The sequence below is a fragment of the Lactuca sativa genome, chromosome 8 (assembly GCF_002870075.4).
Source record: "Lactuca sativa cultivar Salinas chromosome 8, Lsat_Salinas_v11, whole genome shotgun sequence".
In the NCBI taxonomy this organism is placed as follows: domain Eukaryota; kingdom Viridiplantae; phylum Streptophyta; class Magnoliopsida; order Asterales; family Asteraceae; genus Lactuca; species Lactuca sativa.
Window position 1 is genome coordinate 61537348 of NC_056630.2, and position 16936 is coordinate 61554283.

The 16936-nt window shown below is 34.4% G+C and overlaps 3 protein-coding genes across 3 annotated transcripts; 1 reads left to right on the forward strand and 2 right to left on the reverse strand.

The window, feature by feature from the left end:
* Positions 1-455: 455 nt before the first annotated feature.
* On the reverse strand, positions 456-4342 carry LOC111911273 (protein DETOXIFICATION 12). The gene is made up of 7 exons (XM_023907075.3): positions 4018-4342; positions 1658-2202; positions 1490-1576; positions 1342-1398; positions 1016-1254; positions 724-929; positions 456-621 (listed from the first exon to the last, which is right to left on the reverse strand). Exons 1-7 carry the CDS (start codon positions 4267-4269, stop codon positions 571-573), a joined length of 1437 nt encoding a protein of 478 aa, XP_023762843.1. The 5' UTR covers positions 4270-4342; the 3' UTR covers positions 456-570.
* A 3047-nt stretch (positions 4343-7389) lies between these two features.
* On the forward strand, positions 7390-9789 carry LOC111911274 (protein DETOXIFICATION 16). The gene is made up of 8 exons (XM_023907076.3): positions 7390-7709; positions 7818-8362; positions 8488-8574; positions 8772-8828; positions 8916-9154; positions 9226-9344; positions 9429-9515; positions 9616-9789. Exons 1-8 carry the CDS (start codon positions 7434-7436, stop codon positions 9667-9669), a joined length of 1464 nt encoding a protein of 487 aa, XP_023762844.1. The 5' UTR covers positions 7390-7433; the 3' UTR covers positions 9670-9789.
* A 1587-nt stretch (positions 9790-11376) lies between these two features.
* Positions 11377-14162, reverse strand: LOC111911275 (ATP synthase subunit beta, mitochondrial). The gene is made up of 8 exons (XM_023907077.3): positions 13569-14162; positions 13251-13326; positions 12967-13173; positions 12767-12870; positions 12527-12685; positions 12211-12435; positions 11829-12140; positions 11377-11742 (listed from the first exon to the last, which is right to left on the reverse strand). Exons 1-8 carry the CDS (start codon positions 14046-14048, stop codon positions 11623-11625), a joined length of 1683 nt encoding a protein of 560 aa, XP_023762845.1. The 5' UTR covers positions 14049-14162; the 3' UTR covers positions 11377-11622.
* Positions 14163-16936: the final 2774 nt, after the last annotated feature.

Here is a 16936-nt window from a genome sequence, read left to right on the forward strand (position 1 = left end):
TAAAATACATATGAAAACAAATTGTAGATCAATCTAAATATATTAAAATAACCCATAACCGTAAGTTTTACATCAATACACATGCATTAAAAATAAAATAAAGACCTAGATGAATATAATACGCATTAAAAAACTTCATAACATTTATCATTTGTTTTTATTAATAATTTTTTTAATAAATGTGAAAAAATACTAAAGTTTTATTATGCAAACGGTTTCATATCTATGTGTTTTTATTCAATTTAATCGGTTCAACCGGTTTAATTGAACCGGTTCAACCGGATTTTTGTATAAACCGGCCGGTTCGATCTGGTTTAGAAATAGACATAAAACCGATAATAGTTGAACCGGTCCCTTCCCCGGTTTCCGGTTCGACCGGCCGGTTCAAACCGGTTTTTAAAACATTGCTTTTATCTTGAAATTTTAGCAAAAAGATATTACAAAACAAACCGATATAGTAATAAAAGACAAACATCAAAACCCTTTAAACTACACATACGAAGTGTTGTATGTTACAACAAAAATCAAAATTATACCGAACATTCTAACCAAAGTAACCTTAACCGTAAATCAACCTAATCTATTTTCTTCCTCGATAAATCTCTCCCTCGCCTTGATTGCCTGCACCATAATTATTAATAAAACGAAAATCTCAGCTATTTTTTTTTATATACAGTTGAATACATACGTAGTATCATATACTAAGTGAAAGAAAAAGTATACCTGTTTTTCATAATTTGTACAAATTGTTACTACCGCAAGAAGAGTAACTTGTATGGTGGCCCCCACTAGTATTCCAATCCACAGCCCTTCTCCTCTTAAGGAGGTGCAAAATCCCAACAAAGCAGCAACCGGGATCCCAAAAAGATAAAAAGCTGCAAGATTCACGTACGCCCCTAGATGCTGCCACCCCACACCCCTAGCAACACCTGCCACGTCATCAACATCAACAACACTCCCTCATTTTCACATACATGGTAGATGAGAGAGAGAGAGAATGGAGTAGAAGTAGAACCTGAAAGTGTTCCTTGTAGACTATCCATTATGATGTTTAAGCAAAGAAGAGGGGCCATTTTTGTAACATAGTCGACGACTTCTTTTTCGTTAGTGAAAATGTATCCGAAGACATTTCTGCTGGCAAAAACAGTTGAGCTGACTATTGTTGTTTCAACAACTGCAAGGGCCATGATCGCTTTCACTGCCACGCGGGCCCCTTTTGGATTCCCTGCTCCCAGTTCATTTGACACTCTTGTGCTGGAAAAAATAAAAATGACAGAACAGAAATGGAATTAGGTTTTGTTTTAGACTTATATAGATAGATTCAAGATAAAGAAAGGGTACCTAACGCCTGCAGCAAATCCATATGGTATAGCATACAGTGTAGCAATAGTATTGAGACTGTTGATAAAATCCCACAAAAACAAACATCATTAGCTTAATTATTTCTGTCTCAAAACATCAATATATTATAAACATACACCATACATACCAAACAGAAAGAACCGAAGTCTCAAGCTCTGGATTTGGCAAAAGCCCAGACAATAAAATCAGAAACTCATATGACCACCATTCCAAGCTGCAAAATTTAAATCATTTTTTTTTTAAAAATGGGAACATATAATGCCAATATATTTAATGTAAGGAAAGAGAATATTACCAAATCATGACAGCTGATGGGATAGCAAAACCGAAAAACTGTCTAATCCCATGAAAGACTTCCCAGGAGATTGGAGAACGTGTTTTTGCACATGAAGGGGAGTAAATCATGTAAAACACAAGGAAAATAGCATTTAACCACATGGAAACACCCATGGATACTGCACCTCCAATGTTCCCTAATCCGGTTTTATACACAAGGGTCCAACAAAGAGGGATGTGAAGGCATAAAGCAAGTATTGAACTAATAAGCATGGGAAACAGCATGCTTTGCATTTGGAAAAATCTAACAAGTGGTTGAAGAATTGCTGAAGCAAATAGTGCGGGAATAAGCCATGTGATGAATTTTCCAGCTTCTTGTGAGATTGAAGGGCTTTGACCAATAAAAAGGAGTAAATTTCCGGTGTATTTCCAGAAGATGGAAAGAGGAATGCATACGATTATTAGAGAGAAAATGGCAGTGTAAGTTAGGGTTCCGATTTTTTTGTATTGTTGAGCTCCGAATGCTTGTCCACATAAAGTTTCCAAAGCACTAGACATACCTAACTGTTGAACAAATTTAAAAAAAAAAAAAAAAAAGTTAGATTAAACATTAAGAATTTCATTTGCATAATATGGAAGATGAAGGATCGAATTTCATGTGGGTGTGGGCCATACATCATCCATCACTTTTAATTTTCTTTGGGCATTAAAACCCAATTTACTAGTGGCCAAAAACTGTATACATCGCAGTAAATTTTTATAAAAGTTGTGCAGTAGACATTGACTCAAGACTCTGATTGGGTTGTGTTGACTATTTAATATGGAAAAGGTAAAAAGGACAACAGCATCATGACATACAAAGAAATTAATTTCCAAGAAAAAACAGAGGCAAATATTTGTCAACAAGTGAGTGGGCAATCCAAACTTGACTACTTCTTCTTTTAAACACAATACTTTATAGTTTTCTGAAATGCTATCTAAGTTGTTGAATATTAATCACAAAAACATTTGAAAAGCCCAAATTGAATAGCATTAGTTATATGTATTTATATTTTATACCAATAAAAAAGTACGCTTTCCCTTTCAAGATGACAATCACATGGAAAAACGTAAGCACCAAGTTCAAACCCCCAGTAAATGATATAATTACAGCCATCCGATGATATGCATATGCAGACAATATTTTTGTACAGAGGTTGATATAATAAGTTAATAACAGCTATTTTAAAATTCACATAAGGTCCTAAAAATTCACAACTTCAAGGCAACTGTTATTCCCTCTGACTTTAAGATCTGGAATGACATTGAAGACAATCTTTTATGTAAATATTAATCAAACGATTCTTTGTTCAATCTTTACAGAAGAACAATAATTAGGAGAAATTATATTTATCTTTACTCTAAACTGTAAGCTTTTCTTTTGGGATTAAGAAAAACTGTAAATCAACTTCTTAGGAAGAGCAGAATGAGTGTTATAGGGTGTTGAGCATTAAAAGTCACTCTGTAGTGCCAATAACAGCAATGAAATATCTCTATAACACACACACACACACAAGGAATATTCAAACTTACAACTTCAGTAGTTCAAAGAACATTTTGTTTCTATTAAATCAGAGAGATGAATGGAGCAACAACGAACCATGATAACATAACAAGGGTTTATTCTAGAATGAAAAGGGCGTATTTAGATTTATTTCTGATATTTTCAATCGTTGCCAAGTAGAATTAAATGAAAGGGATAGTACAATGTTAGGTTTATCATCACGTTGTTCTTGCTCCATCCTTCGTCACCACATATTATTGCAATAAATTTCTGAAAGATATCATTAACTAAATGGTCCATCCCCTATCTAATTGAAAACAGAAACATGACACTTGAACCGTATAACAACAGATTCTAGTGCTTTTCCGGAAACTTGTCAACAACTTTACCCTGTTCATACTTACTTAACGTTTTCTAATCATCATGTTTTTTTTTCTGAAAAAGTCTAAAACCCTAAAAATCATCCCTCTGTTACTTGTTTTTACCAACTTGTGGAAAGGCATCACTACTAGATTGTCCTTACTATTCAAACAAGGAAACCACACTTTGATGTTGTTCTGCCGCATCTAATCGATTTCGAATCCAAAATCAGCATAGATGTAAAATGTTTTATCACCAATGTTAGTTATATGGAGTTCGAAAAGCAACCGGAAGTTGAAACCAAGTAGAAGGAGTATCAAGAGGTAAATTAATTACGACTTACATAATTCAAACTCAACAACTACATACTTAGACACAAATCAACACATACAACAAATGTGTGTGCATAGATATATAGATTATAGACATGTATATATACAGAGAGAGAGAGAGAGAGAGAGAGAGAGAGGACTAACGATTAAGCTGAATCCGGTGACGCTGGAGAGGGAGATAGCAATGGAAGTACTAGAAAGAGAAAGTTCGCCGAGATGACCAACCATCATGACGGTGATAACCTGCAACAAGTACTGCGACAGAGTCACCGCAACCATCGGACCTGCTATAAATCCTAACTTCTTCATCTCGTCCGCCAACATCCGCCATGTTATTCCGTCAACTGTCTCTTTGACGATCAATCCTTCTTCCATTTCGTCTCTCCCCGTCGCCATCTCCGAGAGGCAAACGGAAAGAGAGAGTTATCGCTGCGATTGTTGAGGTAAAATGTTATGAGAGGAGGGGAGTTTGTTACAACGATAGGATTGTTTATAGCGCGCGATTGAGGGCGTTTTTGTAATTTCACTTAAAAAAGACCCCTTCTCAAACGGGTTCTCTCGTCACAACCATCACGGAGACAGCTTTTTGTCGTTTTGATAAGAATGAAATGAATGATAACAAGATATTTCTCTTTTTATTATTATCTTATACCAGGTGAAAACCGTAGGAGCCATGGGTGTTAATATTAAATAGAAATTAAAATTTAATTATGTAATAAATAATATATTATTAAGTTAGAAAACCTATATAGTATTTTGAAATAACTTTTTTATTTGTAAGTATTTAGTTACACAATTAAATGATGTCTGCATCAATGTGGAATCAATGTCACCTACACTCCACCTAGCATCCTGTTAATAAGATCTACAAGTAATCTTAATACCCATTGAAAAAAAAAAGTTTAATTTCACAAAACACTATTGTGTAAATGTAAATAATGTATTTTGAAGATAAGGTTAAGGATTCTGTTAAACCCCATCACCAAACGAATGGTTAAAGGTTTAAGAAATAAAATTTGGTCTAATTGCAAAGAAATATGTGAGCACAATATTAATTTTTTTAAATAAGGGTTAGGAGTTATAATACAAAATTATGATGTATTGAGAATGATTTAGAGAGTTTATAGTGTGTATACATGTCGTTGACCATCCAAAAAGTATCCTTTTACTTTTTTCTCAAATAGAAACACATCATTATTACTCCAAGTGATTAGAAACACATCATGCCCTTTACAATACCTATCAGATTATAATCCATTGTTTAAAGCCATTAAAAACCTTAAGTTTTTATAGGATTTGGATAATCCACTATTTCACGTTGATTGTGAAAGCATAATTGTAGCCATTACTTTCTTTTGGACTTGAATGCTTCATAATTGTAGCCATCACTTTCTTTTGGACTTGAAAGCATAATCCACTGTTTCAAAGTTGTTCTTGGTGTGCGTACAGAGAGAATACGATTAAAAAACATCTTATTAACCTATTGATCAAAATAATGGCAACAATCACATACCTATGTTGTTTTGTTAAGCAACGGTCCATGTTTCAAATGCAAAAAAATAGGTGAGATTTATCAACTCAACCCAAACTGTGACCTAACGGCAAACAAAATTAAAAAGTTACAGAACTGAAAACACCCATCAAACAACAACCAAAATATTGACAAGTAACATAATTGTTAAATTAATTAAATGAGAAACCTGAATCTACATAATATTTAAGGTATTTCAAATGGATTTCTAAACAAATTACCTGTCATCTCTGCGGTAGGGTAGTTCTCCTTCAAATCTCATATTATCGTTCAAACACTCATATTGAATCCTAAAATCATAGACATATATTGTAGAGAAATATGAAGGTGGCAACTTCGTTGTCAACAAATCAAAGATTAGGTTTCAAGAAATAGATTTGTATCTCCCTATTAAACCCAATGAGGGACACATAGTGTCACGATTGAGTCACTGAGAGAGAAAAGATGTAGACGATGGACATTTGGGCGTCTGGGAAATGACGTATCAACAATCAGATGGATGGTGATGGTGACTGGACGCATACTAAGATGAGAGACATGCGGGTGAATTCTAAGTGAAATGAGAGACACTAAGGTGAAGGAGATGATTAACTTTATTGGATATGAATGTGCGTTCTAGGTATATATGAAATCGACAAAAGGCCGATTCAAATTTGGAGATTGAATCTTGATTAATGGTATTAAGGTGTGGATTTATTGATGATTGATTGATTGTTGATTTCTTGCTATTAGTGAATGAAATTTCAATTGTAGGAAATCAGTAACAAAATCAAGATAAGATTTTTGAAAATTCCGGATTCCATGCACTGAAAAGAAGGAATACAGTATCTGCTTGAAGGGCAATTTCGGAACTTCATTTAGAGAATGTGGGCGGGAAAACACGATGGGAGGGGGCTATGTGACTGCTACGTGTCGAGATTCTACTTATTTATTATATTAGGGGATTTTATTTGTTTATCTAACTTATTTAATCACTTTTAGGTTTGTTTGTTTTGTTTTTTATTTAGTTCTAGAGAATGCAAACAAAAAATTATAAAAAGTATTTTCAAAGGAGTTTAATTATTATGGATGCAAAAGAAGGCGGACATACAACTTATAAAGATTATTGTTTTTGTAGTGATGAAGTGTTCGAGATTGAGTTTGAGTTTGAAAACAAAACATTTTTTGGTAAAAATACGATGATTGCTTTTTAGCTTCTAAAGATTAATTGTCTATGTAGAGACTAGAGAGGGAGTGTTTGATTTGAGGTTGAAAAAGAAAATAGTAAAAATGCTTATTAATTTATAGGGGAAAGAAATTCCTAAAAATGTTTAGATGAGATTATGTTAGTGACAAAAAGTCGAACATACAATTTATAAAAAATAATGTGTTTGTAGTTAGTGAAATCATATATTTTCATTTTGTATCTTTTGTTTTATAAATTATATGGAATATCTCAATAAAAACATACGTTTAAACAGGTAAAATTTTAATAAATTAATTTTTTAATTAAATGAAGGTTTTATTATTTTATTAATAATAAGAAGAAGAAATTTTAATAAATGAATTTTTTTAATTAAATTAAAATTTTATTATTTTATTAATAATAAGATGAAGAAGTTACAACTCAATAAAAAATCATTTTGGTATATAACTTACTTTCTAATCCTTTGACAAATCTGGAAATAAAAAGAATTCAAATTTCATTACATATCAACCAAACACATAATTGATTCCAACTCATTTAGTTTCTATTTTTTTTACCGATTTAATTTCTTCCAAAAACATTATATTATTAGGGTTAAACTAAAAATAAAGTAAAAATGAAGTCCACAAGGAAGGCTAAGTAAACATCAAAGTAAGGAATATAATAAGATAAACCAAAAGGAACAACAAAGAGTCCAATAGTCACAAGACAAAATGATGAAGAAACATATCAATAATCCAAAAAAAAGTGCGACCCACATCCCCAATTCCTAATTCATGTAACTTATTATTCTCCAATAATTATTTAACTCCTTCCACAAAGCAAACGAGCACATACCCAAAAATGAAAGAAGAAAAAGTAACTCAAGATCCATTAATCCAAAGGCAACATGAAGAAGAAGAAGAAGAAGAAGAAGAAGAAGAGTTAGGTTTAAGAAGACAAGTATACGATGAAGTAAAGAAGCAAATAGGATTATCATGTCCATTGATAGCAGTAAGCTTGTTGCAGTATTGTCTTGAAGTGATTTCAATCATGTTTGTTGGTCATCTTGGACAACTCCCTCTCTCCAGTGCTTCCATGGCTACATCTTTTGCTTCCTTCACTGGTTTTAGTGTCTTGGTAAAACTTCTCATTAATCACTATCTCATCTCCTTTTTTCGACTTCAATCCAAAATGATCAATATTTAAACAAATTATTGACACAATTTTTTTAAACTTTTTTTATAGTTAGGAATGGGAAGTGCATTAGAGACACTATGTGGACAATCCTATGGAGCTAAACAATACCACATGCTTGGGATTCAAATGCAAAGAGCAATGTTGACTCTCACAACCCTAAGCATTCCACTTGCATTTATCTGGTTCTACACTCCAACAATCTTCATAGCTTTAGGTCAAGATCAAGAAATATCAAATGGGGCTGGAACTTTTATTCGTTGGATGATTCCTAGTTTATTTGCATATGCTCTTCTTCAATGTTTAAATAAGTTTCTTCAAACACAAAATATTGTGGTTCCTATGATGATAAGTTCAGGGATCACAGCTTTGTTACATACACTTTTGTGTTGGGTTCTTGTTTTCAAATTAGGGTTTGGAATCAAAGGGGCTGCATTGGCTAATACAATATCGAATTGGGTGAATGTGTTTTTTTTGGGATTTTATGTCAAGTTTTCTAATGCTTGTTTACACACTTGGACTGGTTTTTCAAAAGAAGCTTTCCATGATGTTCTTAGCTTCATGAAACTTGCTGTTCCTTCTGCTCTTATGATTTGGTATGTTTATAGATATAGCAATGTAATTTATATTTTTTTCTTAACCTATAATATAAATATACTTACATTTAGCAATAAACTTATTTACATTTTCTTTATATAAATTTGACAATCGTGTTTTACAGCCTTGAATATTGGACATTTGATATGGTAGTTTTGTTATCTGGTCTTCTCCCAAACCCGAAGTTAGAGACATCTGTATTATCAATCAGGTTGGTTTTTCTCATTATAAAATTCTTTGCAATTAGATTAAGATTGAGTTTATGTTTGTTTTTTGGTTTTTTATTTTGGTTAATGTCATTATAGGATAACGAAATGTTCCATTTATTTTTTTAACAATGGTGTTTTGTAAAAAAAATAAATACTTAGTTACCCATTTATGACATTAACATTTTTTTTATTTTGGCAGCCTTAACACGTGTTGGATGGTGTATATGATTTCTGTTGGCCTTGGTGGAGCAATAAGGTTTGTAATTTGTAACATTTATAATTTTAATTTAATATATACTTTTATACTATTATATTATTATGTAACATTTGGTTATTATTGTAGTACAAGAGTTTCAAATGAATTAGGGGCATCAAGACCTAAAGCTGCACGTTTGGCTGTTTGTGTTGTGGTTGTAATAGCAATTTTGGAGGGTTTAATAGTAGGAACTATTACTATTTTAGTACGAAATGTGTGGGGGAAATTATATAGCAACGATGACGAAGTTATTAAATATGTTGCAAAAATGATGCCACTACTTGCATTATCAGATTTCTTAGATGGATTTCAATGCGTTCTTTCAGGTATGAATGATTAGTGATAAGTAAGTAAGTAACACATTATTAAAAAAAAAAATTATTTTCTTGAAAATTAGGTGCTGCTAGAGGATGTGGGTGGCAAAATGTGTGTGCAATTATCAATCTTGGAGCTTATTATGTTGTGGGAATTCCTTGTGCATTGCTATTTGCTTTTGTTCTTCATGTTGGAGGCATGGTGAGATTTGGGTACCTTATTTTGAGTGTAAATTTGAAGTTTATTCATGATATGGTTTTATGAAATGAAGATTTGTGTTTTTAGGGGCTATGGATGGGGATCATTTGTGCACTTTCTGTACAAGTTGTGGCACTTGTTGCAATTAATTTGTCGACTAATTGGAATGATGAGGTACATTGATTTTCTGTTGAAGTTCATCCTGATTATTGTGGCTTATGTAGTAGTGGTACATGTTATTGAATAATGATCTTGATTTTTGAATGTTTTTCAGGCATGGAAAGCTATAAATAGAGTTCAAACAAGTAGAGAGGTAGTGAATGAATGATATTGTCATTTTGTTTTATAGAGTGTGAGGAGAAATTGAAATTGAAAACTAATGATGGATATCAATGTAAATGTAAATATTTTTAGAGGTGATAAAACTTTTTTTTTCTAAAATCATAAATTTTTTTATGTCTTTTGAAAAAAGATGTCAAAAAAACTTTTTTTTATGTTTTTTGTATTCTGAAAAACAAAACACTTTTTTCCTCAAATGTCATTAACCTATAGATATAAAAGGTTAAAAAGACGTTTTGCCAAAAAAAAAAACAAAACAAAACAGACACCACCATAGTCTTGCTTTTTGTATGCGTTTAACTTTGAAGTCATTCAAAATTTTGTCCCGTGATTAGGCACAATATAAAATACATTTTAGATGCAAATATCCTTCGGAATGTTGGAATGTGGGCATAAAGGCCTTTATGACACAATTATGTGCTTAACTTGTAGGGTAACAAACATTTAATAAAAAAAGTAGTTGTCTTTTTTAAAAAACCAGATTGCAAAAATAACCGATATTACAAGATTAAATGACATTTTGAGTGATACGGTGATGAAACACAACCGAAACTTATTTATAATTAACATAGAGGTGCAAAAGGACCATTTTGAACCAAAATAGCGAGAATGTCAAAATCGCGATCTTGATTGTCAGATTGTACGATCCTGGATATGAAAAACAATTCGGATCGTATTTGGGATAGGATCACAGGTAAGATCTTAGAATCGAGATCCAATCCGATCCTACCTTCCTTTGATTTTTTTTTTAAATAAAGTTACCACTTTATGTCTTTTACCTTTTACTAATTTACCGTATATCATTTTGTGTTGTGAGTTGTGACTAATGTTTCGAAGTTTTTATAGTTTTTGAACGGAAAAATTGAATCTTTGAGATATTTTTCATGTTTTAAATTTAAAAGTTAAAATTATGTTTTATTTTATGGGATCATCTGGATTTGATCTTACGATTCCGATCTTACAAACCCAAAAACGATCCTATGTAGGATCCTGACAACCTCACAAAGGTTATAAAAACCCCAATCTTGACAACCTCACAAAAGGCAAGTCTTTAGAAGATTAAAAAGAAAAACCAATGGGTAGCTCTATGAATTGGTTTCTCAAACCGGATCAAATGACTAGAAAGTAAAAACCTACGACCATATAAACCGGCCATAACGGCTTGAGCTAGACTTATTTTCCTAAGAACCGACTCCGGTTCAGTTTTTTGTGTTTTTTTCTCAAACCGGTTTTTTTTTCCTTCACTTCTACCGTTCTACGGTTCTACCTCCACCAAAAACTGTGGGCCTCCATAAATGGGTGCATAATTTTAGTAAAATGTAAAAGGATTTTGGGCCTAATCATTTAAACTATTGCAAACTCGCTGTTACAAAAAAGAGTTTACTTCTAGAAATAGGGTTAACCATTATGAAATGGTTGTCAATGGCCCAATATGCCATCGCAGCGTAATCTTGGCAGATTTATCGGGATTCTAGCTTGCATCTTGTTCCCAGAAAAGTTGATTTATTCATGATTACTTACAATCTCTAACTTTCTCGTCACCTTTAAAATTTGAACTACATCTATAACCCGCTTCAACTCACCGAGTTAAATATCCAAATTCTACCTTTTATAAAGTTCATAGGAAATATGAAAGACAAATTTCAACAAATGTCTGGAAAATCAAAATCAAAATGAGCAAATATACAAATTCCAATTCCCAACACATATATCCCTCTTCTTATTATTATCCAACAACAAAAGCCGAAATAGGGATTTTGCTGGCATCCATTTCATTGCATTAAAACTCAAAAAAAACAGGGATCCAAAAAAAAATCCCAACTTAATCTCAGTTTTCTCAAAATAAAAAAAAAAACTCCCGGCGCTTCCAGCACCATATCAATAAAAATTATTCATTCTCTTTTCATCTCAACTCTATCACAACAATAATATGTCATCACATCTAAGAAGAAGCAGCAGATTCCTTAGCAATCTTCTCAGCTTTCGCAATAACTTCATCAATTCCTCCAACCATATAAAACGACTGTTCTGAAAGATCATCATACTTCCCATCCAACACTCCCTGAGATTAAAAATTAAAATCAACATCAAATTTCCACAACAAGGCAAAAACTAAGGGGGTAATTATGTAATTTACTAAACACTCACCTGGAAACTAGCAATGCTCTCCTTGAGTTCAACATATTTACCAGGGGCACCAGTGAAAACTTCAGCAACATGGAAGGGTTGACTCAAAAACCTTTGAATCTTACGAGCACGTGCAACAGTCAACTTATCATCTTCACTAAGCTCATCCATTCCCAAAATAGCAATAATATCTTGAAGATTCTTGTAATTCTGAAGAACCTTCTGGACCCCACGAGCTGTGTTGTAATGATCTTCTCCCAAAATGTGGGGTGACAGCATACGCGATGTGGAATCAAGTGGGTCCACAGCAGGGTAGATACCAAGCTCAGAAATCTGTAATTCAATTAAACCAGTGTCATAAAGTTGAACAACATACAACAAAATGACTAAAATACCCTTTTACCTGTCGGGATAGCACAGTAGTGGCATCCAAGTGAGCAAAGGTGGTGGCAGGGGCAGGATCGGTCAAATCATCAGCAGGGACATAGATAGCTTGAACAGATGTGATTGAACCCTTTTTGGTTGTGGTGATACGTTCTTGAAGACCTCCAAGATCAGTAGCTAAAGTTGGTTGGTATCCAACAGCAGATGGGATACGACCCAATAAAGCAGACACCTCAGAGTTTGCCTGATGTCAAAAGATATAAACTTTAACACCATTTTGCCCTTGATGTGTTTAATTTGAATTTTGAAAAGAAGAAAAAGTGAAAAACACACACCTGGGTGAAACGGAAGATGTTGTCGATAAAGAGAAGCACATCTTGGCCTTCAGCATCTCTGAAGTGTTCAGCTACGGTCAGTCCGGTCAGCCCAACACGAGCTCGGGCACCTGGGGGTTCGTTCATTTGACCATAGACAAGTGCACACTTGCTCTCACTCTACAAACATGAAAACGTACATTAGATTATAACACTCATAACATTGAAATAAGATAGTGAAAAAGTAAGAAAATGGTGAACCTGTTTATCGCCTAGCTTAATGACACCACTTTCCATCATTTCTCTGTAAAGATCGTTACCCTCACGTGTGCGTTCTCCAACACCAGCAAAGACGGAAAACCCACCTGGAAAAACATAAGAGAGTTCATAAGAATGTGGTGAAATGTATTACAAATCAATGTGGTGAAAACTGGAAAGTGTTGTGGTATCTATCTGCTAACCATGGGCTTTGGCGACATTGTTGATAAGTTCCATGATGAGCACAGTTTTTCCTACACCAGCACCACCGAATAAACCAATCTTTCCTCCTCTTTGATATGGAGCAAGAAGATCTACAACCTTGATTCCAGTGACAAGGATCTGTTGCTCAGTTGCTTGCTCTACGAAAGCTGGTGCTTCTCTATGGATTGGCAGATAGTGGTCGGTTTCTGTTGAAAATAATCAAAAAGTTAAGATACTAAATTACTAATACATTAGGAATGGATGAAAGACATGCAACACTTACTAATATCGCCTCTATGATCAATTGGCTCTCCGATGACGTTAATGATACGACCAAGGGTTGCTCTACCAACAGGTACCTATAATGACATTGAATTAGCTGATTAGCTCCATGGATCATTGCGCAATAGTGTTAAATCACCATATACAATGGCATACAGAAAACTCGGATACAATTAAACATGTTGACTTTACCGATCTGAAACATAAACCAACAGGCTACAAAAACGATGAAATACTGGATCTCAAACGAGAAATCCAGACAAAATCGGATCGTGTTCTTAAAATGATCTGAATTTTTTGAGATCGAGAAAAAACTTACAGTGATAGGAGAACCGGTGTTGAGAACTCTTTGACCACGGACAAGCCCTTCGGTACCATCCATAGCAATAGTCCTAACCATATTCTCCCCCAAATGCTGCGCCACTTCCAAAACTAACCTGATCGAGTTATCCAAAACCTCCAACGCCGTAAGGATCGGCGGCAATCCTTCGCTGAATCTCACATCGACGACAGCACCAATCACCTGGCACACCTGTCCAATCGCGCCGGCTCCGGTGAATTCGTCAGTGATCTTTCCATAGTTAGATCCTTCGCCAGGTGTTGTTGCAGCTTGCTTGGTCGGAGCGGCGGCGGCAGAAGTAGCGTAGTTGACTACACGGTTAAGAAAGTAACCGGTAGGAGAAGGGTGTGATTGGGATAGTGCGCGTGCGGCTCTGGTGGAGTGAGTAAATGGAGATCTGGTTGATGATCGGTGGAGGGAGGAGCGTATGAGGGAGGCAGCTAGCCTCCGTGAAGCCATGGCGGAGAAAAGTTAGAGAGAGAAAGAGAGAATGCTAGGGTTTGACAATCAGAGAACCGAGTCGTCTCGGGACATATACAGAGGGTTGAGCTTCTGCTTTTTATTACAGCGTTGAGAGTAAGGGACCTTTTCTTACAAATGTTTTTCTATCATTTTTCTTTAAACAAGGAATATAATTTATTTTGGTATTTTTATTTTTATTTATTAGTAGTGAAAACATATAAATTAAGTATGCATATAGTATATACACGATTAATAAACAAGTAGAATCATTAAAATATATGTGATAACATGATTTATTAGTTACTACTTAACTTATAACTAATTTAAAGCGATAAAAATATTGTCATAATTCATTCTGATATATTTAGATTTTAAAAATTATGTACCATAATAAGGACTTTTTACCAAAACAACACGTTAAATATTAGGCATATCATAAAATTTCATTCCCGCTTAAGAAATATTATTTTGTTGCTATATCTGAAGCTTTCAAAATAAACAAATCAATTTAACGCTTTTTAAAGAAAATATATAAATCAAACTAATCCCACAAAACATTTCTTGATATTTAATTAAAATAATAAAGATTACCATTTTAACCATGATTTTTGTAGATGATGACCGTAGGTAGGCCCGGCCCTAAGAGTTTCTAAGAGGTGCAACTACATATGGCCTCGAAAATAGGCTCTGAGTTTTAATAAAATTATATACTTAATTAATCAATATATACAATGATTTTGAAGAAATTATACATAAGTTGATAAGCGCGATTGGCTTAAGCACACGTATTTCTAGTATAACAGTTGAATAAGTAACGATGGTCTCTATTTTATTGATATCGATACAATGATATACACCAAGTATTTATACACACAAATACAACAAATACAACTGAATACTCCTACAAATATGGAATACAATTTGACTCTGGTTTAGTCTAACACACGTTGCAGAGACATTGAGAATATAACCGTTAGTACCCCTCCTGCAAGTTGAAAGGAGGGTCGAACTTGAAGCTTGTCTATGAGTGTAGCTAGACGATCTTTTGACTGAGCTTTCGTGAAGACGTTTGCGATTTGATCAACAGATGAAATTTCATTTATTAGAAGATCTCCAGACTCTACTTGTTTCCGTATAAAGTGAACATCCAAAGCAATGTATTTTAAACTTGTGCGAATGACATGGTTTTTGGTCATGAATATTACACCGGCATTGTCACGGAGAAGGAGAGGAGGCTTGGTAAAGGAAACTGCCAGGTCAGTTAGCAGTTGTTTGAGCCATAGAAGTTCAGCGGTTGTATAAGCAAGGGATCGATATTCAGCCTCAATGCTTGATCAAGCGACCATTCTTTGTTTGCGTGAAGTCCAGCTGATTAAGTTTGACCCATGATAAATTGCAAATCCATATTGACTTCGACTATCATCTGAATCAGATAGCCAACCAGAATCAGAGTAAGCTAGCAAGGAAGTGGATCTTGTTAGGGAAAAGTGCTGGCAATGATGAAGTGTACCATTGAGATACCTAAGAATTCGCTTCACTGCTTGTCAATGCTTGACAATGGGACTGTGCATATATTGACAAAAGCGATTGACAGCATAAGCTATATATGGACGTGTGATCGTTGCATATTGCAGGGAGCCAACAACTTGTCGGTATAGTTTTGGATCAGAAAATGGCTCTCCCTCCAAAGTGAGTTTGGTTTGACAATCAGTTGGAGTAGAAATACAAGCTACATCTTGCATCTTTGTTGTATGTAGGATTTCTTTGATATAATTTGTATGAATGAGAGTAACATAAAATCCTTGATAGTTAATTTGTATGCCAAGAAAGTAATGTAGAGCACCCAAGTCTTTGAGAGAAAACACCTGGTGTAATTGCTTAATAAAATTTTGGATTAATGTGTCATCCATACTTGTTATAATCAGATCATCAACATAAACTAACACATATATTTTAGCTTTGTTATATTTATGCAAAAATAGTGACATATTTGAGTGGCAGGCTTTGAATTGTTGTCGAATGAGATATGCTTTGAGCTTGTTGAACTAGGCACGAGGTGTCTGTTTGAGGTCGTAAATGGCTTTTTTCAAGTGACAAACGTGTGTGGGATTTTGTTTGTCTTCGAATCCCTTTGGTTGTTGCATATAAACATCCTCCACCAAGTCGCCATTTAGGAATGCATTGTTAATATCGAGTTGGCGAATGCTCCATTTGTTGGAAATAGCAAGTGAAAGAACAAGATTGTTTGCTTGATTACAAGACTAAACGTGTTGCACCCTACAACATTTACATTAGTAGGATATGGTACCAATTTCCAAGTATTATTTTTCATCAAAGCATCATATTAACAATTCATTGCGTGTTGCCAACAAGACGAAGTGTTGGCTTGTTTGAAAGAAGAAGGTTCAGTTAAGTCATAGGAAATTAATGTGGTGCTAAAAGTTTTAGGTTTGAGAGAGTTGGTGCGAGCACGAGTGACCATGTGATGTTGATTATGTTGGGCAGGACGAATGTGAGGTGGATGTTGATGGACACAGGAGCTGATGATAGAGTGTTGGTAATGTGGGTTGGGAGTGGATGTAAAAGAGGAAGAGTTAGAGGGTGTTAGGTTATGTGGTAGGGACGGGGTAGTGGGTTGTGTAGGTAATGGTGATAGGTTGACTGGAGGTTGTGAGGCATGTTGTAACAAATGTGTAGGGGGGTTGCAAGGAATTGAAGTAGGGGTAGCAGTGGTGGAGGGTATTGGTGTCGTGTAGGAAAACACCTCCTCATTGAATAACACATGTCGTGCAATGTAAATTCGAGACGTGGGTTGATGATAACAGAGGTATCTTTTGTGTGAGGCACTATAGCCAATAAACACACAAGGTTTGGATCGAAAATCC

Coding starts and splice junctions, on each gene's coding strand:
- LOC111911274 (XM_023907076.3), top strand. CDS start 7,434: ATGAAAGAAGAAAAAGTAACTCAAGATCCATTAATCCAAAGGCAACAT. Junction 8,575..8,771: donor ACATCTGTATTATCAATCAG/GTTGGTTTTTCT, acceptor TTATTTTGGCAG/CCTTAACACGTGTTGGATGG. Junction 9,155..9,225: donor ATTTCAATGCGTTCTTTCAG/GTATGAATGATT, acceptor CTTGAAAATTAG/GTGCTGCTAGAGGATGTGGG.
- LOC111911273 (XM_023907075.3), bottom strand. CDS start 4,269: ATGGCGACGGGGAGAGACGAAATGGAAGAAGGATTGATCGTCAAAGAG. Junction 1,577..1,657: donor CCATCAGCTGTCATGATTTG/GTAATATTCTCT, acceptor TAAATTTTGCAG/CTTGGAATGGTGGTCATATG. Junction 1,399..1,489: donor ACTTCGGTTCTTTCTGTTTG/GTATGTATGGTG, acceptor TTTTATCAACAG/TCTCAATACTATTGCTACAC.
- LOC111911275 (XM_023907077.3), bottom strand. CDS start 14,048: ATGGCTTCACGGAGGCTAGCTGCCTCCCTCATACGCTCCTCCCTCCAC. Junction 13,174..13,250: donor TGATCATAGAGGCGATATTA/GTAAGTGTTGCA, acceptor TATTTTCAACAG/AAACCGACCACTATCTGCCA. Junction 12,871..12,966: donor CAATGTCGCCAAAGCCCATG/GTTAGCAGATAG, acceptor ATGTTTTTCCAG/GTGGGTTTTCCGTCTTTGCT.